Source organism: Xyrauchen texanus, chromosome 44 (assembly GCF_025860055.1).
Source record: "Xyrauchen texanus isolate HMW12.3.18 chromosome 44, RBS_HiC_50CHRs, whole genome shotgun sequence".
NCBI classification, from domain to species: domain Eukaryota; kingdom Metazoa; phylum Chordata; class Actinopteri; order Cypriniformes; family Catostomidae; genus Xyrauchen; species Xyrauchen texanus.
The window spans coordinates 28,654,020-28,665,553 of record NC_068319.1 but is presented as its reverse complement, the minus strand read 5'-3'; the positions used below and the strand labels follow the sequence as shown (position 1 = coordinate 28,665,553).

The 11,534-nt window shown below is 36.2% G+C and overlaps 1 protein-coding gene across 1 annotated transcript in view; it reads left to right on the top strand.

Annotated features, from left to right (window-relative positions):
• The first annotated feature begins 1,350 nt into the window (after positions 1-1,350).
• The window catches only part of grin3a (glutamate receptor, ionotropic, N-methyl-D-aspartate 3A), a 35,544-nt gene continuing 25,360 nt past the window's right edge, over positions 1,351-11,534 (top strand). The window contains exon 1 of the mRNA XM_052117304.1: positions 1,351-2,058. Within this exon, the coding sequence (XP_051973264.1) occupies positions 1,351-2,058 (708 nt within the window). The remainder of the gene's footprint in view (positions 2,059-11,534) is intronic.

Sequence of the window (11,534 nt, the reverse complement as noted above, 5' to 3'; positions counted from 1 at the left end):
TTAAATGTACATTACAATGAAAATGAAGCCTATGTGGTGACTAGTTCTTTCAGTTATTCAAACATCCACTTAGAATGTTTAATGCTACTTCAATTGGTGATATTTTAGTGCATTTCTATGTTCTATTTGAGTTGAGATAATTTTATTTATGGGGGCAGAGTTTAAAAGCAAAAACAATGTTTTCCTCGCCCAATTCTGAAGAAATTGTGGGAGGCTTTTTTTGGAAAATGTTAATAAAGCATTACATTGGTACATATTGTTTTCTTTTCTTATCTAAGATGGAAATAAATATATAGTGTCAAGTTTCAGCACTTTCAAAATCTGAAATTAACTACAAAAAATATGCTATTAATCACGATTAAAAAAAAATAATTGACTGACAGCATATATATAAATATATATTCAATTATAAGAGAAATAATATGAATTAAAGAATTCCTTTAAGAATGTTCGATCATTGACCTAGATTACTATATATACTATATTATATAGTATGATAGTCATGATATATATATCATATATATAATATATCATATATATATATATATATATATATTCTAGGTTACTAATATATATTAGTGCTGTTAGTCAATTACATTTTTTATATAATATTTTATTTGAACATAATGTACAGTATATATGGATATGATTATTAATTTGGTCAAAATTCCCTTTCCAAATCCATCAATTTTGCATATACAGAATCCATGGCTGATGTCTTTCGATGCAGAAGTGTCAGTGCGGCAGTGCAAGGGGTTTAATGCATGAAGCACAGCCGGTGCAATTATCTGCACTATTCCAGCGACGGTCTTGGAGTTTAGCGCAACAATTTATCTGCGCAACATGTTTAACCTAGAATGTTTGAAAAGCACTTAACCGCTCATTTATTTTTTGATACAATTTGCTCGTAAATGATCTGCATTTCTACTCAATCGTGATTTTTGTTGTGATGAAATACAGGATGGAAATCAGATTCACATCCGAAAATTAAGAAAAATGGAAAATCGAACTATTATTTTCAAGATGCTTAGAGTTCTCTTACATTAATCTGAAGAATAGAAGCGCTTTTTGCGTAAAAAAACACGTTTGGTTTAAACCTTAATTATTCCATACGGGGAATATTGTATCCATAAAAGCTTTTGAGATGAACACCGAGTGTATTGACTCGCGTTGGGCATGTGCACTGCTGGCGATCCCCCAGAAGCCTGTTGGAGAGGAGCGCAACTTTGCTGCGTCTAGGAGATTTCCCGGTGATCCATCATCTATTCAGCGCTGGCTAGGGACCACCAGGCGCGCAGGTGGACACGGATCCCGTCGTTTTCAGAGCTCATCAGAAGGTTTTTTGGAGTTATGACGGGCTCTTCGATGTGGGGTGCACTAGGCAGGTTGGTGTGGCTCGCTTTACTAGCGCCAAGCGTTTTGATGATTATCCCTCTTGCTCCAGCATCTCTGGCGCATCCACAACCATGTCAGATTCTGAAAAGGATCGGACATACGGTGCGAGTAGGGGCTCTGCACCTTCAACCGCGAGTTTTTAAGCAGAGTTCCTTCAGGGGTAGAGACCTGGACTGGGATGCAGGCAGAGATGAAGAGTGGGATATGACTATACAAAGTGGACCTGAACATGACTGGATGGGTATTAGGACTAAAAGCTCAGCGAGTAACTCTCATAGGGCATCCAAAAGAAAAACGATACTCAAACAAGTGGATGTGGAGACTGTGTTTCTACCTAGAGACTCCGTTATTCTCGCTACGGAGACTCTCAATCGAGTGGTGGGGCTTTTACCGTATAACCTGACCCTTGAGATAGTCATGGCTGTGGAAGCAGGACTTGGAGAATTACCTGCTTTCTCATTTTCCTCATCATCTACACCTGCCATGGCGGATCCTGTTTCGTTTCTGCAAAGTGTTTGCCACACTGTAATTGTCCAAGGAGTTTCAGCAATCATTGCCTTCCCACAAAACAAGGACGATTTGTTAAAGTTGGAATTTATCTCGTCAATGCTTCATATTCCAGTTATAAGCGTCGTCCAGAATGAATTCAAACGCCAGAGTCAGGTGTGTATATTTTATTAAATGTATTCTTTCTTTATTTATTCGTTATAGCATGCGTTGTTCTGGAGATATACCGCATGTTTTATCTTCAGCACCACGGACAGCGCCACTCTCATTATTTCGCGATGTGCTTGAGAATGGGACGCATGCAATCAACCCAATGTGTGTAAGGCATCTGCAGTATGTTACTGTAAAACTGGATAGAGATGTGAATAAATACAGCAACATTTGTGGACTGCAATTAATACAGTGTAATTATACATTAGTTAACACATGTTGAAACATTTAAATGCATTGGAAGAAATTAATGGTCAATTAGTTATTTTAACAGTGAAAAGAATAAATAAAAACACACACAATTGATATGAATGATGTCATTCACTGATTCGTCAGACAAAGGTATTCACCTACAGTATGTTTTGGTGCAACAGCTTGATTTGGTCACAAAATGTGTGTTTTGTTTTCTTGCGTTTCAATCAAAATCTGTCAATTCATTCAGATAGAAAAATAATGTACTATCATGTCAAATATTTATTATATCTATGGATAAATCTAGTATTCAACTTCAATGAAGAATGAATTAAGAATACAGTATGGTTTCAAATGAACTGTCAGCTCTTGAATCTGACGGTGTTGACAAAATAACCATATAACACAGTAAACCACAAAGCTGTGAAACCTTATAAAAGATGTAGGCCTGTATTTAGAGATATATTATGTTAACATCTTCCTGCTGTCCAGACACGTTAGTAATATTTATTTTAAAGATATACATAATTATTATGTTTAATAAATATTTCAACATGGAATATTGAGTAAGAGTGGAAATACCATTTGTTATTATTGATCGTCTCTGTTAAATAAGATGTGGAAGATGTTTTGTCTCATATCTAAAGAAGCAGTACATAAATATCTGGTACAGGTATATTTTGAAACCCTTTTCTGTGTGGTGTTTGAATAATTGCTTGAAGAACACTTAAGGTTTTGTGATGACCGTCTGAGTTGGAGTGCTGTCATTAAAGTAATGAAAATGCAAAACATAGAGCATGTTTTATGTCATATGGAGTTTCACATCAGCCTAAAACACTGTTTTAAAGACATTTTAATAACCACTCTGAGAGTCGAGTCATCTGCTGCTTGATCTTAAGAAGTTAGCACCATCTTCTGGTTTGGTCTTTGTTTACATATCACATAAGCATTATCCCATCATATTTCACTGTCAGCACAAAGTTGGGCACTATTGTCTACCCAAGAAGCAATTCATATGTCAGTGTGGTTGTAACCTTGCTGATTTCTCTTAGAACTAGAAATAGTCCCTGTTCACAGTTCTGCTCAACACTGACTGCTGTTCAAAGAGTGTAGGTAAATACAAAGCCTGTCAAATAACCCAAACGTTTTTGGGTCTATTCCCTTTGTAAAGGAATATTTCACCCCAAAATTTCTTCACATGTCATCTTAAACCCATATGAGGAAAGAGAAAAAAAGAAAAAACATCATATGGGGTTTGACCTACATGAGAGTGAGGAAATAATTACAGATTTTTATTTATTTTTGGGGGAAGTATTCCTTTAAAGTTCCATTTATGTTTACATTTACATTCATGCATTTGGCAGACACTTTTATTGAAAGCGACTTACAGAGCACATATTACAGGGACAATCCCTCCAGAGCAACCTGGAGTTAAGTGCCTTGCTCAAGGACACAATGGTGGTGGCTGTGGGGATTGAACCAGCAACCTTCTGATATACAGTTATGTGCTTTAGCCCACTACACCACCACCATACACTTATATATCTAGAAGTGGTCTTTATTTGCCTGGATCTTCACTCTCACAGCGTCAAACATTAAAAGCCGAACATCACATAAACAGAGCTTTGGGGTGCAAGATGACAAATCAAAAAGCCCTCAAGAGTTTAGATTTTGTTGCAAGATATATTAAAGAGAGGAGGAATTCAACAAAGTAACATTATGAACCATCAGAAAGCATTTGCTAAATGAGTAAACAAAAATCATCATGAATATTTGAATGTGAATTTCAAACATGAAAAATGAATTAAGTGTTGTTAACACTTAATTCATTGAGCATTCTTAATGATCAAGTAATTGGCTGTTTGCAAAAACATCAGCAGATAAAGTGCCCAAAGGGAAAACGATTGTCAAGTTATTACAAAATACATGAGGTTCAACATTAAAAGGGCTCTTGAGATTTAAGATAATATGTATTTAAATGAGTGTACTCATTAGACAGCTAAACCAAATGTTCCCTTAAGCTGTCACAAAACAGCACATTCATTTGGTCAAATTTATATACTGTTGTTGCAATAATATAATTACATTCCATGAAGAATCAGTAGACATTTTCACTAAAAGGGTGAATCTCAAAGTTAAAAAAAAAAGAATATGTCAAGGTCATATTTCCCCCCAAATGTGAAGCAAATAATACATTATACTGTGCTAAAAATAACATAAAAAAATATATCCTATTTTTCAGACCATTAAGATATCTATATAAATCTACAGTGATAAGCCAAAACATTATGACCACCTGCCTAATATGCTGTTGGTCCTCCATGTGCCACCAGAACAGTGTCGACCCACCGAGGCATGACTCTACAAGACCCCTGAAGGTGTCCTGTGGTATTTGGTACCAAGACATTAGCAGCAGATCCTTCAAGTCCTGCAAGTTGCAAGGTGGAGCCTTTTGGATCGGACTTCTTGGTACAGCACATCCCACAGATGCTCAATCAGATTGAGATCTGCAGAATTCGGTGGCCAAACACCTTGAAATCTTCATCATGTACCTCAAAACATTCCAGAACAATGTGTGCAGTATGGGTGCATTATCCTTCTGAAAGAGGCCACTGCCATCTGGGAATACCATTGCCATTAAAGGGTGTACCTGGTCTGCAACAATGTTTAGGTAGGTGGCACGTGTCAAATTGAAGTCCACATGAATGGCCGGACCAAGGGTTTCTCAGCAGAACATTGCCCAGAGCATCACACTCCCTCCACCGACTTGATGTCTTTCCAGAGGACATCCTGGTGCCATCACTTCCCCAGATAAACAGTGCACACATACATAGCCATCCATGTGATGTAAAAGGACTTATTGGACAAGTTGACTTTCTTCCACTGCTCCAAGTTCCAGTTTCCATGCTCACGTGCCAATTGTAGGTGCTTTAAACGGTGACAGGTGACATTATGGGCACTCTAATTGGTCTGCTACTACGCAGCCCCATACGCAGCAGGGTGCAATCCTCTGTGTATTGTGACACATTTTTCCCGTTACATCATTAACATTTTCTGTGACTTGTGCCACAGTAGACCTTCTGTCAGTTCGGACCAGACGGGATAGCCGTTATTGCCCTCGTGCATCTATGAGCCTTGGCCGCCCAACACCCTGTCGCCGGTTTGTGGTTCGTCCCTCCTCGGACCACTGTCAGTAGATGCTCAACACTGCTGACTGGGAGCACCCCACAAGCCTTGCCGTTTCAGAGATATTCTGACCCAGTCATCTGGTCATTACAATTTGGCCCTTGTCAAAGTCGCTCAGGTCCTTACTCCTGCCCATTTCTCCTGCATTCAACATGTTGACTATGAGAACTGATTGTTCGCTTACCATCTAATCTACCCAGACCTTGAAATGTGGCCTTGTTAGGAGATAATCAATGTTATTCGCTTCACCTGTGAGTGATCATAATGTTTTGGCTCATTGGTATATATACAGCGTGTATATATATATATAAAGGTAGTATTTGTCAAACTGCCTTTAATTTATGCTGATTTACAGTATTTGTTAATGTAATACATACAATGATATTATTGAGAATCTTATGAGAATCACCATTAAGAATGATGGGATTTACAAACAAAACTAAAACAATATCTGGACACATTGCAGTAATGATAATTTTGGGTATATTTTGTGTTTAATATTCATCAATAATGTCACACAAAAAAAACATCTTAATGTCTCTAAATATTCTTTATTGTGTTGCAAAAATAAAAAATGTATTGTCTTTTGATTGGGTTGAAATGGACCTGGGAATACTGAAAAATTATTTTGTTGTGATGTAAATATAGCAGAAAAAGTACTTTCTACATTGAATAAGTTAGTTTAAATGTTAACTTGAAAATGTTAGGTAAGATCTACATTCAAACATGTCAAATCTAATGATCTAGCTATTAAGTAAATATGATTTATGATTGATTGTTATTTTTACCATGTCATCATTTAATAATCCTAAAGTAGAATAGTAGAAACTGATAAATAAAATAAGCAAATTTAACTTAACTTTTTCGAAGATGGTCTTCCCAGCATGCACTGGATACATAATGAATAATTAATGAGATTGCATGGTTTCACTGTTTGCAAGATCCTTCATTCCATTTTATTGTTAATTTTGTTGTTACGTTTGATAATGTCTTATTTTGTGCAGTCTTAAGTTTTCTACTCAAAATGTTCCATTCATGATCAAACAAAATTATCTGTTGATTGTCACCATCATCGTGTTTTGTGCAAGTGTTGAGATCTGAGTGCTGGATCTCGATCCTGTCGCCAGTAATGCAGGGTGATGTTGACTCAGAGACTACATAGCATGCATTACGTTTCTCTGCGTGAGGCTTCCGAATGTAGTAACAGTTTTTTAAGGAACATTTAAGTTTAAGAACCATGTATATCATTTTTGTAAAGTAAAAGTAGCTGAATTTACTTAAATGTTTAAGTAAAGTTTTCTCACTCACTCTAGTAAGTAGATTTTGCTTTACCGTTAAGATTTGCTAAATAAAAATTAAGAGCAATAGTCTTTTTTGTCAGCACGTTCTTAACAGGTTTCTTGAGATTACCACCCAATTACCAACTATCTATGAAGAACGTAAATAGAAATAATTTCAACTAAAATATAGATACTTTAAAAAAAATACTAAATGACAATTTATATCCTATATAAAAAAATACAAATTAAAAACTTTTCAAATGACACCTAAGAGCGATATTATTTTATAACCTTCAACCTTAATGGTTCATTATTTATCATTCAGAATATGTACTAAGTGAATATTTTTAAGGATACAAGGTTGTGATGTAAAAGAGACAAACGGGAAGTCCATCAATCTACTCTTCACAGGGCTGTGAGAACTGGGGCGTATCAAATCATCAATCTTTGACCATTCATCTTCATAGCTGCTGCAAATGCACAATAATTGTATCACCCTCCAGTGCTTTTATACGACACAGCAGTACTCAGTGGCTCTAAGCCAGTTTACAAATCATTTCATAACAGGGACTTCCAAAGGAAATAACATATTTGGATGATGTAGCCACTCAAAAACTCTCTTCTCTTCTTAACCCGTTAGTGATGCTTATTGGTCTCCTGCTGGTTAGGTCAATTAGATTTCATGACAACTCTTTCTGAAAATAAGTCTTTGTTTAGACATCTTGAAGTAAATCCCTGGAGAGCTTTTCCTTAATCAGTTATGATTAGCCTGTTTTCTGCCATCACTTAAAATCAGACCCGGGGGAAATTAAACAGCTCAGTTAAGAATTTCATCCGACAGTTTCTGTTAAATAAAAGGCTTGTTTTTCTAGCAAGGCAAAGTGAGGTTATTATTGGTTATATTGCATTTATTTATTTTTTGTTATTATATTATTAATCGGATTGCCAGACTTCATGTAATAAATATAAAACCAGTCTTTTTGTATGTAATATACAACATTTGAGAAAGCCAATTTATGTAACTTAACATTAGAATCCATGGGTATTGTTGATTTTAATCCCTGGGAACATTGCCCGTCCACGTTTTCAGCAGTCTGGGTTCTGGAAGTATTTTCAACATTAATTTCTTCCAAAGACTTTTAACAAAATCCTTCATAAAAGAGTTGTTAGCCAAGAACCAAAACAACCAGCTCAGAGGTGAATCATATAATCACAAGCTTTGTTTTGAGGCAAAAAGTATTTGAAAATCAGACATAAAGACAAAGGTACAAGGCTGTGTACTTACCGTCTTTCATGAGGGCACAAGGGTTGCTCAGCGAGTACTGATGCTGACTATCACCCCTGAAGTCGCAAGTTCGAATACAGGGTGTGCTGAGTGACTCCAGCCAGGTCTCCTTAGCAACCAAATTGGCCTAGTTGCTAGGGAGGGTAGAGTCACATGGGGTAACCTCCTCGTGGTCGGATAAGTGGTTCTCGCTCTCAATGGGACGTGTGGTAAATTGTGAGTGGATCGCGGAGAGTAGCATGAGTCTCCACATGCTGTGAGTCTCTGTGGTGCCAACGCCACATGATAAGATACGCAGATTCACTGTCTCAGAAGCGGAGGCAACTGAGACTTGTCCTCCACCACCCAGATTGAGGTGAGTAACCGCGCCACCACGAGGACCTACTAAGTAGTGGGAATTGGGCATTCTAAATTGGGGAGAAAGGGGGATAAAAAACAAAAAAACAATGCATGTATATTTAGTAATTATACAGTATGTATAGTAGTTGCTAAAAAGGTCTTCAGCATGTCAGAGAAGGCTACATCCACAACATGCAATTAGGCAAAGAACTGTGTGATACGGCGTTTTTCTTTATAATCAAAGCACGTGCTTATCATGTTCAACTACAATGAGAATGACCTAATTTTTTCAGGCAACGGGAAGTGGTGTAATTCTGAAAACTTACAGTGATACAGACTTTGGTCTTAGGTTTCATGAAATAATTATCCAAACAAAATATTAATGTTATTAACTGGATAAAATAATGATCCAAATAAAATAATAATATTATTAACTGCTTGCCAGCATTTAAAAATAACATTTTCACTCCAGAACGGGACCTGTAGTATATTTTTTATCAAGTTAATCAGGAGTAATCAATGAAAACATTATTGATTTATACCACAGTTATGTCTGAGGGGCAAACATGCAGTTTACTCTATGTAAAGGCCTGTGACGTGATGAATGTGTGCTCACATATGTTTGACAATTTGACTGTGTGTGCAGAAACATAAATAGCATTACTTAGGGGGGAGAACTGATCTCTTCCAAAGGACTTTCTGTTACTTCTTAATATGGTAAGACCAGAGTCAATGAAGAGCATGATAGATAATGCATGTAAGCCCCACCTTGTTTGAGGAGGTGTATTTAAGTAAAACCAAATCAGAGATGGTTCAGTTGTTGTTGTTGTTGTTGTTGTTGTTGTTGTTGTTGTTGGTACTGTGGTTCCACCGTAGGCAACTCGGCTTTATTGCAAAACACAAGATATTTGTCTGACCTTCCATCGTGCCACTTTACTATTTTATTTTGTTTAAAATCTTTAATTTATTTTCTGTTAATTTAAAACGGTGATTTATGTTGGTTTATTTGACATAATGAAAATTCCTTCTCCTGAGAAAGAGTAAAAAAAGGGAGAAAGTAATCATAAGAGAGTTTATTGATTTAAAATGAAAACTTAAATTTCTCAATGGTCTGAATACAAATGCGCATTATTTTTATTGCGCGAGGAAGGAAGGGATAAGAGAAGTAGAAATTCTAGAAGTTTTCTTGAAGATGGTTTAAAATGGAAAGGTTGAAAGCAGATAATATAATGAAATATATTTGAATATTATTTCATTTGAATATTACATTTATCACTATTCTCACTGGTGTAGAATTACATAAAGGTGTTATTGTGATTTTCTAAGAAAAAAAAAAGGGAATAACTGTAACAACAGTGTGAAGGAGTGCAATCTCTCCCTCAAATTCTTTCCCTCTCGCTCTCAGTTTAAGTTTTTAAGTGGGCTAAAACCATATCACTAAATTGTTTTATTTTCTTTTGATTTTGTTTTCTTTTATATGGAAAATGATGTGATTTGACAATAATGTTAGATACAGTAATATGAAGGAAAGGTTCAAACAGCTTTCCTCATCATGATTAAAGATTTGTTATTTTCAGAGGGCAATTTGAAGGGAAGTGTTCATACTAACGATAAGAGATTTGGTTGAATGTACATCTGGAAGAATAAATGTAGGTTCTAAAACTACCCAGAAATTATTAAATTAAAGTGATGATTTAAATTAAGCATCTTAGAAGCTTGACAGAGGCGACCCTGTATTTTGATTTGTTCTGATGGTCAGTCTTCACCAAGAGACAAGGTCTTTTGTGACCTTTGCCAAAGGAGAAAACATAACAACTTGAAAAGAAATTAGTGAACTGTAGATGAGTTCAATTGTTGCATTTTACTTTTCATTTGGACAATTTCAATAGATTGTTGAACTTTGAATAATGCTTTGTGAATTTAACCATGTTTTGGACTGTCTCAATGTTTGAGCAGTTGTAGATGGCTCCATTGGCTGTGATGGTTCTCAGGTGATGCTCCCTGAAGCAAGGGAAAATAGCTGTTTGCTGATACCAGATTATTAAAGATTGCATAATAGGACTGAGCGGTACCGAGACCAGAGACAAGAGATGATGACCCAATGATGGGTAAAACTCTCCAGTGGCAAGAGGTGATGACCCAATGACGGGTAAAGACTCTCCATTTGCAAAATGAGAGCTGCCTAAGACAGGGCGCCACCGCCCTGGAAACATGCCCAAGAAGGGTGAACTGGGTTTAAGGAAGTGGATGGATGCTTTTAGGAAAGAAGCATCAAAAGGGAGGTCTAGAAGAAACCTGCCAGAAGTTGTGAGTTCCACTCAACCCAACTGTGTCTTAATAACCGCTTTATTAAAATATTTTATCACAGCGATGAATAACAAGCATTCTATCACTGTGTTATCAGGGATCACACCCTGTGTAGAAGACCAATTATAGATTGATTTTGGAGGTAAAGCTTTGAGAACCATTACATACAAAGAAGTGCCTAAATTATTAAAGAAGTATTAAGCAAACCTGGGACTGTTTGCATGATGAAGAATTACGATTGGAAAATTATTTTTGTTTATGCTTTTATTGAACTCATGTACATTTTAATAATAATGAAGAATGGAAAAGAATATATGGTGGTGACTAAAAATTAACATGGCCTGATTGCCAAAATAATGGGGTGCACAATTAACTAAAATTAATATAATATCTGGATAATAACATTGTGGAAGGAATAAGATTCTGTTGTGTGTGATCATTGGTAAAATAATTTTGGATTCAAGCAACAGTAAAGCAGATGACTTTGATTGATGTGAATGGCCCAAGGCAATGGCAACTACCCTGAATGGACAGAAAGACCAACTTGGGAGAAAATTGATTCCTTCAATGAATACACCCTGGGTGTAAGTGCTGGTTAACCTCTCCCCAAAGGGTGATCCTCTACGATGCGCAAAGCATCTGGGTTGAAGACATCTACACTACAAGCAAGACCTCTTAAAATTAGGAAGAATATTTTGTTGATACACTCTACATAAATGTGACAACCAAAAACAAGACCAAACCAGGAGCACGTACATGCTTAAATATGTTAATTTGTGACTATAGAAAGTCACAGAGGAGGGAATATGTAGTATATTTTTTATCAAGGTAAT